The 19436-nt window shown below is 34.3% G+C and overlaps 1 protein-coding gene across 1 annotated transcript; it reads right to left on the bottom strand.

The window, feature by feature from the left end:
- Nucleotides 1-1349: 1349 nt before the first annotated feature.
- On the bottom strand, nucleotides 1350-18030 carry LOC128223272 (uncharacterized). The gene is made up of 10 exons (XM_052932561.1): nucleotides 17485-18030; nucleotides 16393-16478; nucleotides 15618-15703; nucleotides 11914-12017; nucleotides 11465-11581; nucleotides 10897-11067; nucleotides 9694-9803; nucleotides 9051-9159; nucleotides 4390-4587; nucleotides 1350-2451 (listed from the first exon to the last, which is right to left on the bottom strand). The coding sequence occupies exons 1-10, from the start codon at nucleotides 17555-17557 to the stop codon at nucleotides 1907-1909; spliced, it is 1599 nt and encodes a 532-aa protein (XP_052788521.1). The 5' UTR covers nucleotides 17558-18030; the 3' UTR covers nucleotides 1350-1906.
- Between the last annotated feature and the right edge of the window lie 1406 nt (nucleotides 18031-19436).

Here is a 19436-nt window from a genome sequence, read left to right as displayed (position 1 = left end):
GGTATCGGCGTCATGTCAATTTAAGGTATTCGATTAAAATATGAATACTGTGTGACCGGTCCGGATGGACAAAATCGGTAAGGCTCATTACCTGGCAACGCAGGTGCCCTCGGGTCGGATTTTCTTCTTCCGGACCGGAAACACATGACAGATATTACTAATCTGGTACCATGCTAGATGAGTCACGCGCTATTTCAATAGTGGTTATCATAAACATTAACTTAATAAAAATATAGCTTCAAAACAAAACAAAATAACCCAAAAAAGACGTTTTACTGAAGAGACATTTTGACGTTTTCAGTGAATAAAAAATACCGCGCGTCCTGACGTCAGTAAACATCATCGCATGCGCTTTGTGGTGCAAAGTACAAACATGCGTTTTTCTATGCCATATTTTTCTTAAAACGTGAATTAAGGTATCGTTTAAAAAGTAACAAAGATGTGTGTCCGACCCTAGAGCACACTGCGCAGCCGGTAACTAGGCAAGCCTCGTTATCTGGCAACAATATGCTCTCGGGTCGGATTTTTCTATCAGGACCGGAAACACATGACATATATTATAAGCACGTACAACGTCGAGGCTCCGACGTGAATCCGAAGTTACATTATGGAAGGCGACGATGTGATAAAAATCCAACGTCGTCTCGTGCAGCCAAGTGTATAGACATTGGCCAAGTTGTCTATATGTCATATTTCGGCCAAATTGCACATACATATTATTGGGTAATCATTTTGGTAAGCTTTGACCAAACTAAAGAATACAATAGTTTTGTACAATTGGCTGCTGTTTTTAAATGGTGACCTTGACCTTGAACTTATGCACCTAGAACCTTGGTTCTGCATTTCGACTTGATTCGTTGAACATTTGACCAAAGTTTGAGGCAATTACTTCACTAACCCACATGACCCAGTACGGAACTAAAATTCAGTTATCATCTTAGAAGTTATGAGTCAGCACAAACGACACAATCACTACACGTTACGTACAGAAAATGTCCAAAGAGGCATTGTGACCCTGCCGCGGAGCCACAGTCCTTGGTCTTGACCGCCACACATCGTCTTGATGTGGTTAACTATTGTGGTTTTTTAAATCGGTTCATGCATGATTAAGAAATTAACCGGACATGCAGTGCGACGGAAGACGGACGGAGTCGAGCAATCCTATAGTCACACAAGCAAAAAATGATCGTATATTCAATGAGAACAATAATGATTTGCGTCAAACAAGCTGTGTTTTTACATATGACGTATACGTTTTTGTGGTGGTGGTGGCAATGATATATGACACAAAACATGCATGAACTATCTAACAATTACATCTTGAACTTAACTATTCTCATAATGCATATTACACTTTTATTCATTTTTCAATATAACAAGTCCTAATACAATAACGAGTATATACGAATATGTATCACAGTTTTAGATGACAAAAATAAAAATAAAATGAAGTAAGAAGGCCCAAATTTCTCAAAATAAATTCGAGCGTAACACTCTTGAATAATTTACTCACTTAAATTTGATTTTATAAAACAAACTATATTTAATCGTTATAACCTTTAATTCTTTTAAAAGATTAAACTTTTTCAATGATGCTTGATTTATATCATAACCTAAACATATTGCGTAGGTTGATCTTGTTTTAAGGGCTTTGTTCAAGATTTTGGAGCCAGATCACGTAGATGCAGTCGAAACCCATTGGCTCGCTATCCCAGGGTCCGGCCAAAAGCGGGTTGGCTTACAAAGAGTAAACAAACCTGGTCCTTGACACTAAGTTCGAGCCATCGAGGAAATCGAGCCAAGCGATATCGAAGCAATGGGTTTTGAATGTATATACTAATTATGTTATACAAATGTACCATCGACGAACAATTCACTCACAACATAAATACGCATTTTTATTTATCTAGGATTTGTCTTTATTCTTTTCCGGGTCGCTAGTTTCTATAGGGGGCATAAGGTTTGATTTCTCTCTTGGAAGTGAGGGGTATGGGTAGTTTTCCCTTGAAGTGAGTTCTCCGACACTATCATCCTCTTCGTCCAATCCCTCAATAGTCAGAGGCCCTTCCCCTCGTATGAAATTCTCCATGTGAAATACTCTTGGGTTTGGGTTAGTGTTCGGCACAATTCTAGTATCATTCCCAGAAATCACCTTTTGGTCACCATTAAAAATGACCATTGATTCTTTGGACGGATTAATTCCAATTCGGGGTGTCGGCCTCTCGCCAATGGATTTATCAGTCAACGCAATACCTGAGTCCTGCATAGAGCTAGTATTGTGAGTACTGAACAATCCATCTGGACTCAAACTTTTGGCGTGACCGTTTCCAATCTTGCCGTTTGAAATAATACTCGGGCTGACGGCATCGAATGTGATTTCATCTCTTGTCAACGGAGTTGATCTTGCTGTGTCAACTTCCATGTCTATCAGTTCATCTTCTTTGTCAGGATCTGAAACAAAACACGATAAGTTAGTTATGAACAAGCAAACGAATTCTAGAATATTTTAGAATACATTACTTACCAATATTTTGTCTTGTGTTGAAATTCACGTATTTGTTACTCTCTGCAAGTTTACATAAGTTCACTTAACTAGGATTTATAGATACGATTGACGCGAGAAAACACACATGCTTTTGATTTCATTTTAGACTTAATACATATATGCATTTTCTTTAATTTTACAACTGATTTTACTTGTTTATATGTTTTCTAGAAGCGCAGTTCCGCCATACCACCATTCAACGAGGAAAGCAAATTCTACTTTCGCTCCATCAGTTCAGGAAGGTAGTTTTTGCACGTGCATAGTTGGGGTATATGTGTCAAAAAGCCAAAGACAACACACAAATGGTACCCCAACCAAGCAACACTGCAAACTACAGGAACTAAAGAAGATTCCAATTGAATGCAATGAAATGTGAAATGCTGATAAAGAAATAAAACTGAACAAAATGATCGCTAGAGTTATTTTATTCTAAAAAAAAACAGTAAAATATATTAACAAGTCAAACTGACTTCGGTCAAAATACTAATGCACAGCACAAGCCTTTTTTCTAAACCCCGCCACACTATCCCAGCTAACAGTGTGTGTAAAACACGTGACAAAGCGAGTCATAAATGCTACATGGGAAGGTAATATTATGCTTCGAATGCAAACTTAAAACAAAGATAATTAGCTATTTCTTCACCATTTTAAATGGCATATAGTACAGTCTACGCCGCTTAGGGAGCCCCGCATTCGGCCTTTTACCAGAGTTTGATTGAGAGTATAGTTTCTTAAAACACTTTGACACAGCTTTTCTCAATACGGCCGTCTGACGGAGTACTGTCAAAACATAATTAAACAGGTTTGTCGAAGTGTTTGATAAAACTAATCACGTTATCAAACTCCGGTAATAAAACAAAGGCGGGGCACCTTAAGCGGCATAGACTGCCCTTTGTTTTATTGAAAATGGTATTAGTAAAAGAAAAGTTATCTTTGTATTCATTTTAAGCAAAATGTTGCCTTCTGACGTAGCATATATGACGTAATATCATGTGGTATACACACACTGGCTAACTCTGCAACCAATGCGTTGCTATGTGTATTAAACTCAAACACGACTAATGTTCTTCCTCTGTGTTTATTTCCTGGCCTCTTAATCTATAGTTCTTCATAGTCCGGAGGAAGACTATCATTTTCGCCATCTTCATTTGCTTCGATTCGGATCTTTTTGTCACTTGTCTTTGACATATACTCCTCGTCAAAGTCAACTATTTCTATGGGCTCTAAAATAGCGTAGCGGTTTATGTCATACTTTTTATTGAAAAGAAATGTCCAACTGGCTAAATGTATTCATCTTGGGTATGTGGGTCATTTGGCTATTGTATATTTACGTGTTCAACTGTCATTAACATACTTTATCTTTATGCACACATGTAAGCTATATCTGTATTTGCACAAAATTAAACACTACAGATAATATTTTGGAAAGGTTAAAGGCGCATTTAAGTGCATTATTATATTTAACTCATTTGACTTTAATGATTGGAACAAAAAATACAAATTTCAAATGTATATGGTTTCCGATAAAAACAAATAACTTTTATTTAATAACGTGCCCATAAATTACACAAAAACGCCAAAATATTGTTAATAGATTTCATTTATACACAAATCGTATGCATTTTTTTAAATGAAATAATTTATACATAATTATGCATTATAATTAAAACATTTTCTTTTTGCATCAACCTATTAAAGCCCCTATAAAACTTAGAGTGATCTTATTTTAGAACATTTCAGTAAAAGACAATGCTGCTGAATGGCTTAATTATTTAATAATTAACCTTTTGTGCTACTTCATTTACTGTCATTTTTCTAGAATACAACCATTAAACCGCACTGACCTTCAAATCGAGGCTTCGTATTCTCCACAATGGGTTTCCCAGCATTGGGGTCCCGCTTGTAAACGCAGAAATAGAAGAGGAGAGCTCCAATTATCAGTAATAAGAAAAGGACCGCAGCAATAATAATGCCGATGGTGACGCCGCTGTTTGAAGACTCGGTTGTTTGGGTAGCAGGGGCCTCAGTCACCGTTACAATAGCTGCAAGGTAAGTGAGCGATTCGTTTAAAGCTGCACTCTCACAGATTGAACGTTTTGACAACTTTTTTTATTTTTTTTTGTCTTGGAACGAGCCAATTTTTGCGAAAATCCATGGAAACCAGTTATATAAGACTGCTGACAAAACATTAGATCGCAGATGTTTGAACATAAGTTCATAAAATGATGTTTTATTTCTGTTAAACCGTTAGTCATAAAACATTAATTTCGAACGGAAAATGAAAATCTGCGATCTGATCTATTGTCAGCAATCTTTTATCATTGGTTTGCAGATATTTACGCAAAGTATTGCTCCGAGTTTCCCAGATAATTTTTTTTAAAAAACAGTTGTAAAAATGAGCTTCATTTCAGGAAGTGGATCATTTTTAACGTTCAGCAGGAATAGATGAGCATAAACTAGATATATACTTAAAAACAAACAAAAGTAATAGAGGATATTTGTTTATGTCTGTGTAAGATCGTATATTATTTCACGAGTGTCATAGAAAAACATATTTTCACAAGTGGCGAAGCCACGAGTGAAAATGTAGTTTTTTTATGATCACGAGTGAAATAAAATACGATCTTACACTGAAATAAACAAATTTTCTGTTTCTTTTATGCTTATTTTCGGAGTTTTATTTGTTTTTTATTTATTTCTGAATTACCCCCTTTTTTGAATATGGTGAGCTTTACGCCGCTACCCGTGGGGCGCCCCTCATGCATAGTTATAGCTGTCAACTTTTCTACTTTTGGTTTGCTGAGAAATAGTTCTCTGCTATTCATTCTTATAGCTTAATATTCGCTCGTTCTTATTGCAAAGCTTTATGAACAGTAAACAATGAAGTATTATTAGTGCACATATGTTTCAAAAATAATAAAAACACTTTTTATTTTAAGATAGGCATGAATACAAAACCAAATTACTACGCCGCTATTTAAAGAATGAAAAATTGGAAGGTCAAATGTGTTAGCAAAACAAATGTGGATACTCATTGGATTTTAACCATTCTTCTTAGTTTAAGACTGCATGTACGTGTGTTTTTATAGTAAGTTAATATTGAGTCATCTTACTGTCAGAGACCAGTCTGTTTCGATTTAAAATGTTTGTTTTCCAGATAAAGAGTAAATGCCACGCTAGTTTGTTGACACATTTTGAGGTGTGGGTGGGATAAAAAAAATATCGGATCTATCTGTAAATTGTGTGAATTCTCCAGGAAGCTCATTTTACGTACTACAACGGTTAACAGTTCAAAATACATTTGAACGAGGATATAAAATTTTATTTATGTTCTAACAGTTGTTTTTGTCTGTAATTTGTTTGGTATGAAAGCAAATGTTCGAACATTCAGCTTCAAAGATCAGTAAAATGTTTGATAAACGGGATAACCGGTAATAAACGGTTAGTTGTTAATTTCCAATTATATATTTATTTAAATTTATAAAATATTTCTTTCTTTTTTTAACATTTTTGACATAATTTACTGAAGTCCAATGTTTTGTTTTGATCAAGGCAAGTACATGTAACAACAAAGGAATTTAAAAGTAGTTCTGAAAGTTGATATTTTGCAGTGAAAATATCAAATTGATATTTTCACTGTTGTTATTTCACTGTTAAAACCCCATATTTCATCGTAAAGCATGAAAGAAATACATTTATTATTATGATGATGCCAATATCTATAGGCAGGTCAGGTGTGGACTCATTCACCGTTTCAAAGATTGCGACGCTGCTTTATTTCTCTAAGACAGTTAATACATTTCTCCATTTAGAAGTCGTAAAATTTAATAATAAAACACATTTTGTAAGTAACTTTCAATTAAATCAATCGGAACATCACGTCTTTTTTATTAAAAAACAACCTCGGAATCGATATTTTAAATTGTAGTATTTTAAAGCTGCACTCTCACAGATTACCCATTTTTGCAACTTTTTTATTTTTTGTCTTGGAAAGGGCATTTTTTTGCTTATATATCTGCAAACCAATGATATAATATTGCTGACAAAAATTAGATCGTAGATTTTCATATTTCCGTTCGAAAATGAATGTGTTATAGCTTAAACCGTTACTAACGGTTTAAGAAAAATGCATAAAACATCAGTTTTTGAATTTAAATATAAAAATCTGGGAACTATTTTTTGTCAGCAGACTTAAATAACTGGTTTCTATGGATTTTCGCAAAAGTTGGCTCGTTCCAAGACAAAAAATATTTATTTTTTTTTCAATCTGTGAGAGTGCAGCTTAAACATGTTATTTGTACTACCTTGTTCTAAGTTAAGATTGATTCCAAATGAAGTGTATTATTGCATAAATAATCAAGATTCCTGAAATTAGACGCCTAAGGCTTACCTGCTTAATTGAAATCACTACCCGATCTACTTGCATCGTAGTTAAATGTAAAGAGTTATGTCATTGTAAAACGTCCATATACATACGAGGTTGTTTTGGATAGAAAATGGCCGAGATGTTCCGAATGTTGACTAAATCAAACCATGCTATATTTCTCCATCATACTACTTAAGTATATTGTATGAAACATGAACGTTTATTAGTAACAGCGTGTTTTTACTCAGTATCAATTCTTAAGCTTTTATATAAATACTATATAAAACATAAACATACATGTTATGTTAAAAACTGATATATCCAAACGTTTGGCTTAACGCCTTCATCCTAGATAAAATCATAGGAATGAAGTGACGTCGACCTCATACACTGTTTGATGACGGTACGTCGTGTAGATTTTTTACAGTTTTTGTATTCATCTAAGAATGCGATTGCAGTGTAATATGTGTAATAAGTGTAATAAGTATAATAGGTGCAATACGTGGAATAAGTGTATTAGGTGTAATCAATGCAATAAGTGTAATAAATGTAATATGTACAATAAGTGTAACAACTATTATAAGTGTAATCGATGTACTAAGTGCAATAAGTGCAATACGTGTAATAATTATAATAAATGTAGTAGATGTAATCAGTTTAATAAGTGTAATAAGTGTTATAGCGGTAATACGTGTTATAGGTGTTAGAAATGTAAAAAGTGTAATACGTGTTATAAAGGTAATATGTGTAATAGGTGTTATAGCGGTAATACGTGTAATACGTGTTATAGCTGTTATAAATGTAATAAGTGTAATACATGTTCTAAAGGTAATATGTGTAATAGGTGTTAAAAGTGTAATAGGTGTTAGAGGTATTATAAGTGTAATATGTGTAATAGGTGTTATAGGTGTAATAAGTGTAATAGGTGTAATAGGTGTTATTGGTGTTAGTAGTGTAATATGTGTTATAAGTGTAATAGGTGTAATTTATTTTATAAGTGGTATGGGTGTATTAAGACTGATTGGTGTAATAAGTGTAATAAGTGAAATAAGCGAGATAGGTGTAATATGTACAATAAGTGTTACAAGTAGAATAGGTGTTATAGGTGTAATAAGTGTAATATGTGTTTTAAGTGATATATGTGAAATAAGTGGTATATGTGTAATAAGGGTAATAAGTGCAATACGTGTAGTATGTGCAACAAGTGATGTATGTGTAATGAGTGGTATATGTGTAATAAAGGTAATATGTGTAATAAGGGTTATACATGTTATGGGTGTAGTAAGTGAAATAGGTGTAATAAGTGTTACAGGTGTCATAAGTGAAATAAGTGTAATAAATGAAATAGTTGTAATAAGTGTTACACGTATAATATGTGTAATAGGTGCAGTAAGTGTAATATGTGCAATAGGTGTTATAAAAGCAATAAGTGGAATAGGTGTGATTAAGGTTATAAGTGTATTAGGTATAATAAGTGTCATAGGTATAATAAGTGTAATAGGTATAATTAGTATGATAGGTATAATAAGTGTAACAGGTGTTATAAGTGTAACAGGTGAAATAAGTGTAATAAGGAAATACGTACGACAGGTCGCTGTAAGGAAACAAGGTAAAGAAATAAGAATTTGTAAAGTACGATAATAATGTTTTGCGGCGTTATGGACAAGGAAATATACAATACTGTAAACAAACCACGAACGTTATTATAAAAGGAATCAATTGTTATAAAGGATTAGACTGAACTTGTCTTAAAGCAACACAACAACAGTTTAATGGTACAACATACTTAAATTGTTTTAAAGGAAAACAATAACAGTTTAACTGTAAAATAGACTAGAATTGTTTTAAAGGAGTACAAAAACAGTTTTTCGTACAAAAGGCTTAAATTCACGTAACCATATAACAATTTAAATTATAAGGGACCAGCCCCCAAACGGTTAGTGAAAGACGAGTGTTCACTGGGGGTGGGGGTGGGGGTGGTGGTGGGGGATAAACTAGATTATTAACGCAGTGCCTCACGTTTCAACATTCATCAACAAAGTGTTTACATATAGAATTAAACAGCTACAAACGAACACACCATGAACAACTATGTATGACAAACAAGTTGGCACATTTCAGATAAACTATTTGACTTACTGTCCGTTGCAAGGGCATATTCCCAAGAGGTGAGCGGTCCTGCTGTGCAAGCCGTAGAGCTACCACTTTGCAGCATTACCGTAGCAGCAGAATCATTAGATGACACCGTCTAAACCAACAGAAAATAAATGATAATACAGTCGAATCCCGTTGGCTCGAACTCCCAGGGACCGGCAAAAAAATCTCGAGTCGCGAAATAATCGTGCCAAGCGGGAATGTTTATCTTCAGCATATTAAAGAAATCGGCCATTTAGATCCAGTTCGAGCCAATGAGATATTAGGGCTTCGATTGTACTGTGTCATAAAATATATTCGGGAAAGCGCAGCATGTGTTTGTCAAACATTTTATGATTTGCACGAGTTGTTTTTACGAACCGTTTACTTGTAAACGATACTTAAAGTGCTGTTACTAAATAAATAAATAATTACACTCAAATTGTTATGGTTTTATTTTTATTTTGAACTCACTGTTACTGGGATTTAACACACCGTCTGTTAATATAACGCTTAGATCATCAACACAATTAAAACGTGTTTTTTGTCTTTTTGCAATAATGCCTTTTTAATTAAATGAAATGAAATTAAGAATACTACATTCGTATAGATATACGTATCTAAATTGTTGGAAAAAAGAGGAACTCACCAAACATTTAAAAGTTGTGGTAAATGGGTTGTATACCATCTGATAATAATATGTTAATCCGTCTGATGCACTCTCCGATGTCTCAGCCACACAGTAATAAGAGCCCGTATCTAAAAAAATAAATATAATAATTGCAAACTACTGTGTAATGAGTATTCTTTAGCCAGCCAAAAGGTGAACACATCCTTTGTAGGAGATTCGTATAGAGATATAAAGTGGAAATTATCATAAGAATGCGTTAAAGTGGCAATGATATTAACTGATATCTCTTTTTTAAGTCGAAGACCAATATCCACTGCCCTCCTCTCCCTGATGTGTTCATCCTGAAGCTGTCACATGTATACTCAGATAAACCAATTGTAGAGTACAACATGTTGCTTGGAATGCAAATGCATTTAATTTATTTAGTTTTGTCTTACCGCTACACACTGTGGCCTGATACGCAAACACTACAAACGAATTGAATCACAACGGTTTACATTAGGAAAATATTGCCTAACTAAAGGCGACGTCCCGACGCAGAGAGTGTCCGGTAGGTTCAGAGGAACCGCTTATTCATCTTTTATTTACCAAAAAGAAGACCATTTTGAAAAACAACTGACCTAAGAGATAGGTATTTACAGTGTTAAAATTAAGAAAAAGTAAGTAACCTAAAGGCTGTGTCCAAGTGCAGATGATTCCATCCACTTCTACTTTTCTCCAATTGTAAGCAGATGCACCGCTTTTCCCTCTTAAGGACACAGAAAAGTAACTGATAAAAGGGCCACGTCTAAGCGCAGCTGCTTTCATAAACTAAATGCCGATTGCAGAGGTACCGCTTAACTCATTCTTTTCAATACAGCAGAGTAGAAAAAATACTAACCTAAGGTGGAGGTCTCACCACAATTGGCGTCATTCACTTGTCTGATAGCTTGCAGAGGTACGCTAATTTTATTCTTCACAATATAGTAAAGTCGAGAAGTACCTTACCTAAGATGGAAGTCAAATTACAGTTGGTGTCATCCACTTTCAATTCCTGTCTGATAGCTTGCAGAGGTACCGCTAATTTTATTCTTTACAATATAGCAAAGTCGAGAAGTACCTTACCGAAGATGGAAGTAAAATTACAGTTGGTGTCATCCACTTTCGGTTCTCGTCTGATAGCTTGCAGAGGAATCGCTTAGCTTATTCTTCACAATTCAGCAACGTCGAGAAGTACCTTACCTAAGATGGAGGTATCATTACAGTTGGTGTCATCCACTTCGATTCCTGTCTGATAGTTTGTAGTGGAGCACACGCTCATTTGTGAAGTCTTGGTGGCATTGGAAGCACATGCGTAGCTGAAACTGGCCAGTAGAATTGTCGCACAGGTGTCCTTCGAGGACGCTATACTCGCTAAATTAAAAGCACATTTCAATTAATATATCACATTGCAGTCGGACCTTTTGTACGAAAAAACATAATCTCAAGTTGTGTTATCATTTGGGTTATGTCGCATCAGATAGGATATGAGTAACCTAATAAACTCTCTGTCCGATCTGCCATTCGGTATCTTGCCCTAATTAGCACCATGTAAGGACTAATCGACTCCATTTATCAGCCGAAGGTGTCTTTAACCTACTTTTTGGCCAACGAAGGGCTTATATGATGCTTTTATGTTACAAACAGACAACATGTCATTATAATCATTTAGTCTAACTGTTACTCTCGTCTACATAAATATGAAAAGAAAAAAAATACAAAAACAATAACAATACTAGTTCTTGTCATGTCATGAAATAGCAATACCTACCTGTGTTTACTAAGGTGTAATACTTCGCAGTGCTCACTGGCTCCGTACACGCATCTGCGGTCGTCAGCGTCGATGATACAGTTACTTGTAAGTACCCAGTGTTATAAGTGTCGCTTCCTTAATATAAAACAAATGTGTTAAACATAGAATATTTATACAGTACTGTACATCTGAATGAGAAGAGTGATTGTAAGCGCATTCTAAATACAATTTAACATTAGTTTGTCAAACTCCTAAATATAGTTGTCGTATCTGATTTAATCTATAGCTAAAACATGAATCATTCAATGAGCATTTATTTGAGATAAACATTAATTCTCTGTGGTTTAAAAAAATAGAGTTGGAGAGCAATTTAGAACATATTTTAATATTCCATGTTAATGCAAGTTGTTTGTGATAATTAAAATGGCAAAAGTTTCTCGAAAAAAAGAAAAGATAAGCCTTCTTACTTGAACGTATATAAAACAGGAATGATTCATTCGTCACTTTGGTGTAGGACAGACAATAGTAGTAGTATGCTGTTTCTTGCAATACATTCTTACTATCGACGGATCTGAAACGGTCATATATGGTAGTATCAGAGGCGAAAAGGTGTTGCTTGGTTCACAGTAGCTTGATTTATAGAAATAAAATGTGATTATTGACAATAAATGTTTTGTGACCATGCTCTAAGTTATTGTTTATAGTTCCATCCTGAAAAAAAAATCATTAATTATGCAATACAAAACGATGTACCTATGATAGCTATAAATGAGAGAAGTGAAGAAATTTACAAGCCAATCCATGATCCGTAGAAATCATATTTATTTGTTTGAACGTTGAGTTTGGCACAAAATAACCTTACATGCAAACAACATACTGGTATCTAATAATCCAGACACCAACTATTTATATTTACATCATTCCTTAACGATGGTTGTTGTTTATCAATTTCATATTATATCTGTATAAAGTGGCATTTCCCATCGAAATCGCGTGCGTTTGTTCGATACTTCTGTCCTGTCGCAATAATATGGGCGGGGCATATTTACTACGGAACTATTATTTTCAATGAAATCGTAGTAAAATTATTAGCGACATGCAAAACTGTAATATACAGTAAAGCAGTTAAAACTAGATAAGCAACGATAATTTGATTTATTTTAATGTAGATGATTTCATGATGGATGGAACAGTTGAAGAAACGTTTGTGTTTAAAAAAGGCTGTTAAATGTCACGAAAATGCAAACACAGTTAGTTCAAAATAACCTCCATAACGGGTGCTTGTATGACGTCATGAGTGATGTAATTGAAGAAAGTTTTACATTAAGCTCGATTCGGGCCGCAACATAACTCGGCAGCTGCATTTTGTTTCGACGCCTATTTCAACTAATACAGATCTTATCCACCTAAGTGATCTAAACAGCATCAGTCAACTATTTCAATATCTTACCCCCCTAAGTGGTCTTTACAGTAGCATACAACTATTTCGGATCTTATCCGCCTAAGTGATCTATACAGCATCAGTCAACTATTCAATATCTCTTCCACCTAGGCGATCTATACAGTTGCATACAACTATTTCAGGTCTTATCCACGTAAGTGGTCTATACAGTAGCATACAACTATTTCAGATGTTATCCGCCTAAGTGGTCTATACGGTAGCATAAACTTATTTCAGATCTTATCCGCCCACTTGGTCTATACAGTTGTATACAACTATTTCAATTTCTTATCCGCCTAATTGGTCTATACAGTAGCATACAACTATTTCAGATCTTATCCGCCTAAGTGATCTATAAAGCATCAGTCAACTATTCAATATCTCTTCCACCTAGGCGATCTATACAGTTGCATACAACTATTTCAGGTCTTATCCACGTAAGTTGTCTATACAGTAGCATACAACTATTTCAGATGTTATCCGCCTAAGTGGTCTATACGGTAGCATACACCTATTTCAGATCTTATCCGCCCACTTGGTCTATACAGTTGTATACAACTATTTCAATTCTTATCCGCCTAAGTGGTCTATACAGTAGCATACAACTATTTCAGATGTTATCCGCCTTATACAATAGCATACAACTATTTCAGATGTTATCCGCCTAAGTGGTCTATACGGTAGCATACACCTATTTCAGATCTTATCCGCCCACTTGGTCTATACAGTTGTATACAACTATTTCAATTTCTTATCCGCCTAAGTGGTCTATACAGTTGCATACAACTATTTCAATTTCTTATCCACCTAAGTTGTCTATGCGATAGCATACAACTATTTCAGATGTTATCCGCCTAAGTGGTCTGTACAGTTGCATACAACTATTTCAGATCTTATCCGCCTAAGTTGTCTATACAGTTGCATACAACTATTTCAGATCTTATCCGCCTAAGTGGTCTATACAGTATCATACAACTATTTCAGATGTTATCCGCCTAAGTGGTCTATACAGTTGCATACAACTATTTCAATTTCCTATCCACCTTAATCGTCTATACAGTAGCATACAACTATTTCAGATGTTATCCGCCTAAGTGGTCTATACAGTATCATACAACTATTTCAGATCTTATCCACCTAATTGGTCTATACAGTAGCATACAACTATTTCAGATCTTATCCACCTAATTGGTCTATACAGTTGCATAGAACTATTTCAATTTCCTATCCACCTTAATCGTCTATACAGTAGCATACAACTATTTCAAATGTTATCCGCCTAAGTGGTCTATACAGTATCATACAACTATTTCAGATCTTATCCACCTAATTGGTCTATACAATAGCATACAACTATTTCAGATCTTATCCACCTAAGTGCTCTATACAGTAGCATACAACTATTTCAGATCTTATCCATCTAAGTGCTATATACAATATCATGCCATACAACTATTTCCGATCTTATCCACCTAAGTGGTATTTACAGTAGCATACAACTATTTCAGATCTTATCCACCTAAGTGGTCTTTACAGTTGCATACAACTATTTCAAATCGTATCCACTAAGTGGTCTTTACAGTTGCATACAACTTTTTCAGATCTTATCCACCTAAGTGCTCTATACAATAGCATACAACTATTTCCGATCTTATCCACCTAAGTGGTATTTACAGTAGCATACAACTATTTCAGATCTTATCCACCTAATTGGTATATACAGTTGCATACAACTATTTCAATTTCCTATCCACCTTAATCGTCTATACAGTTGCATACAACTATTTCAGATGTTATCCGTCTAAGTGGTCTATACAGTATCATACAACTATTTCCGATCTTATCCAACTAAGTGGTCTATACATTAGCATACATCCACAAAAGTGGTCTATGCAGTATCATACAACTATTTCCTTAGCTTCATTATTTTGTCCTGCTAAGATATCGATACAGTATCACATAAATTTTCAAGATCTTATCCGCCTAAGCGATCCATATAGATATCACCAATACTATTCAAATATTACCTTGTTAACAAAAGTAATATCCATCACAAGAACGTTTGAATTCTATTAATATTTAAATGATATACTTATGAAATCAATTTTAAAAATAACATCCATCACAAGACCGTTTGAATTCTATTAATATTTAAATGATATACTTATGAAATCAATTTTAAAAATAACATCCATCACAAGACCGTTTGAATTATATTAATATTTAAATGATATACTTATGAAATCAATTTTAAAAATAACATTCATCACAAGAACGTTTGAATTATATTAATATTTAAATGATATACTTATGAAATCAATTTTAAAAATAACATTCATCACAAGAACGTTTGAATTATATTAATATTTAAATGATATACTTATGAAATCAATTTTAAAAATAACATTCATCACAAGAACGTTTGAATTATATTAATATTTAAATGATATACTTATGAAATCAATTTTAAAAATAACATTCATCACAAGAGCGTTTGAATTATATTAATATTTAAATGATATACTTATGAAATCAATTTTAAAAATAACATTCATCACAAGAACGTTTGAATTATATTAATATTTAAATGATATACTTATGAAATCAATTTTAAAAATAACATTCATCACAAGAGCGTTTGAATTAAATTAATATTTAAATGATATACTTATGAAATCAATTTTAACCGTATTTGCGTAACCGATCTTCATCAAGAATACTATTGATTACCTTAACAACATAAGTGATCCAGTGTCTTCATGACAAAGCCAACTGTTTACAGATATCGCACTGACAGTAAAATTTACTGTATCCGTCTGCAATGATAGATGTAGATACAAACCAGGAAATGAAATACTTGGTACATTGGCAAAATAAGTTTCTTTATTTATTTCTTAAAGATGCACTCTTCCTAACAAATAAGATTCATCAAAATTAATAATATTGTTTTAATATTCCAGAAAGGATGAATGAATGTCAAAAACAATGGTTCTTATGGAGGATACCCAGTATAATTTAAAAGAAATGAGCATAAACATTTCTATAGTAAATCTTTTAGCATTCACCAATCATTTTATATTTTTGCACTTTATGCTATTAAATTCGCGGTTACAATCTTGTTATCAGTAATTATGTCATAATGTGTATATACCTTCTCTAAATAAAGATATTATAATTATTATTAGTTAATATTTTCCATAAATGCATTATTCAATAAGTAGCTTAAGGTTTATCAGTCAAAATTTATGTTTTTTATACATGTGTATGTATTGATTTTGAATAAGAATGCCACTTTAAGAAAACACAGACTACAAATACAAACAAACGTTTACGTCATTACTAAAATATTGAACTATCGTGCATTTGAGTGGAAATGTGTTTTAAACGATCGTGGGCTGGGCTGATAATATGAGTGTAGGCGTAAATATAGATACAATAGTTATATATTGCCATGAGGCAAATAGGCTTTACTTTAAGAGTACAATTTAAAACACCCTTGACCTACCCCGAATGACATTGAATCAAAATCCGAATACGTGGATGTCATTTGCTTATTTTGCATTTCTGTTGGAAAGGTGCAGGCTCCTTGCACTGAAATCAACAATGATTTTCATATTGATTAAATACAGTTTGATTTTGAAAGAAGTTAAAGAAGATAGTGTTCTACTACCCCAGATAAGTAGAACCATATATTTGGAAATCCTTATCTTGCATAAGGGCAACGGTAACAATATACTCGAATGGTACTACCTTTTTATTGCCATCACACATTTACCTCCCTGGTGAACACGAGCAGCCATGGACAATCCTTATTATCCTTAATACTCCATACTTTAATTCTCGCCTCGAACAGAATTTGATGGATTACAAATATTTGAATTCACTGTTTTCTATGGGGCAAATGAGTACTATTTATTGTAACATCGTTTTGGATGGACTCAGTTTTATTACATATATGACCTTAAAGAATCGGTTTCCTTGACGATCAAAGATTAAGCAATTCAAATATATGTTGGTTTTGTCCACCATTTATCGGTAAAGCTATATTGATGCGAATGTGGTATGTTTTTGGTGCTTGTTCGTGTGTATGTGGTGTTAGTACGTCTGTGTCCTCTAGTTAAGTGTCGTTCGGACTATCGCCTCTGAACAGAGTATATATTTGATTTTGTTTAGCTCTAGGCTCGTCCCTGTAGATGTCTTTGTGTTATTGTTCATATCAGATCTACTGTCGTATTCAGTAAGCATCTTAAATTGATCTAAGCCGGACAATCTGAGTGTTTCTATTGACCAATTAATCTAATTGTACAATAAAATCAGCCAGTGTTCACTTTCTTTCACCATTAAGTTAATTCTACGATGTTTATTGAAAACGGCCCTTGATCATTACAAATCCAATTTTATGTCTTTCATGGTTTTCATTTGTGAAAACAACAACAACAACAACAACAACAACCGAGTTACCATTGCTAAGTGTACACCTTCTAGAAATGAGATTTGCTACAATTCAAACAAAGTCATTAAGTTTTAATGTATATAATATAATGATAACATACACATGTTTTATAACATTAATGTTTATTTAAAGAAGGGTACGAACCATGAACAAGGTTTGGAGGAAACATTAAATAGCACCATATCACTCCAAGAATCTTGAACGGCTTAGGATCCATTTCAAAATAATTCACTAATACAATTCTATTTTATTTATGAAAAAAATATGCTATATTAGTTTATAAATTGAATAAAAACGCCCTATTCTCTAACACGTCCATATGTATAACTAATAATTCTAAATCATAGTTTAAAAAATCATTTATTTATTTTGTCAAAGAAATAACACAAAATATTCATTTCAAAATTAATAATGACTTATCGATAAACAAAGCGTTAACTGGAGACAGTGAATACAGAAACACGATCTTGACTTAAATGTTCATAGACAAAGGAATTGCTTTCCTTCATTGCGCGGGCATTGTTCGCGAGTCGGTTAACGCCGCCCTGTATTTGGTAGTTGATTAAGACTGTATCGAGTACGTACTGTCTAACGAATCTTATGTTCACTTAGATATTTAAAACTAAATCCCGACACGTTTTTAACTCACATGTATAGATATATATAAGAGCAACAATTGATTTGTTGTCCAAATAAGGCCGTGTTCTGCCACACCTGAGCGACCTCAAACGTACGTGAGAGATTAATTGGTATAATTTATATGCCGTCTTGTAACTGGCACACATTTTGTTGTTTAGTATCACTGATCTTAGACCTTAAAATGCTGCCATGTACCATATAGCATAACTATTAAATGCTCTCTTAAGTTATCATTCGACAGCATAATACTATTAAAACCAATGAGAGCTAGAATGGTGGACTAGCGGATCCAGGAGGGGGGGGGGGGGCACACCTGGCGCACGCACCCCCCCTTCCCTTAATAAGTATACTTTCTTATTTCAATATAGGAGGAAAAGGGTAAAAAATCGCCCCAAAAGCATCATTTCGGACTAGAAATTGTTAAATTTTCTTGGTAGGAGTACCTCCAAACCCCATTTCAACACTATAAATCAAATAATATTGGTCCCGAGCGAGGGGCGCAAGTCAAAAGGTTACGCCCCTAAGATACACCCCTCTAACACCAAATCCTGGTGGCGTTAGTTTTCTTCGTAGTATCATCTGATTTAGATGTAGACAGTCTATTTTAACTTAAAATCAATGTTGCCTTAAAGACACACTGAAAATATAAGATTAAATCTAAACTACAGTTGAACCTGTATCAAAAGGCACCTGACTGACGTAAATAGTCCTTTTATTACTCCCATTCGGAACACCTATCGAAAACTACCTCGGATCAGGCGCGTAGCTGCCTATACCCGAATACACGGCTGAATCCACATCATTTTGACAAAAAGTAAAACATTTCAGCAACAGTTTTCGTACTTGACTAATGCATCAATCAATTGTAACCACGCCCCCCCCCCCGCCCAGGTCCGGGGGTATACCGGGGATAGCCGGGGAAATGAGCCATGTTTTTACCTTTTAGGTGGCCCCGCAGTGCCTGGTGAATGCGGTGGTTTTGTCTTCGCTTTAAATATAGCGGGGAATGGGCCTTACCTAGGGTCCCTGGGGTTTGGGGCATTTTGCGGGGATTTTACCAACGGGACGCTACTTACGAACTGTTTTATTCGTAGTGTAATGTTTAATAGGGCATCTTATATGACTTTTGATATATTTCAAAGTTGCTTCGTTTTTGCACTAAAATGCCAACGACCACACCAAAAAAATGGAGATAGCAAGGCTAGGGCACAGATGAGTACCCGGAGCTCGCTAGCAAGGAGTTTTGGCGAGAACAATTTATATACTCGGTACCCGGCCAAAACAGCAATGGACTACACAAACAGCCATTTAATATAGAACTCTTTTTTGTTTAATCAATTTTATGTATTCAGAATTTTAAACTTTATAATGAATGTCATACGATCTCACATTCAGACACGACATTACCTGATTTCGACTTGCGGTGCAAACGCCTGCGGCTTAAAACTATTTTATTG

This window comes from Mya arenaria, chromosome 17, assembly GCF_026914265.1.
Source record: "Mya arenaria isolate MELC-2E11 chromosome 17, ASM2691426v1".
Classification (NCBI taxonomy): Eukaryota; Metazoa; Mollusca; class Bivalvia; order Myida; family Myidae; genus Mya; species Mya arenaria.
This window is presented reverse-complemented; position numbering and strand designations above follow the sequence as displayed.

Coding starts and splice junctions, on each gene's coding strand:
- LOC128223272 (XM_052932561.1), bottom strand. CDS start 17,557: ATGGATCCTAAGCCGTTCAAGATTCTTGGAGTGATATGGTGCTATTTA. Junction 11,582..11,913: donor CCTGTTTTATATACGTTCAA/GTAAGAAGGCTT, acceptor TTTTATATTAAG/GAAGCGACACTTATAACACT. Junction 9,160..9,693: donor CCACAACTTTTAAATGTTTG/GTGAGTTCCTCT, acceptor CTGTTGGTTTAG/ACGGTGTCATCTAATGATTC.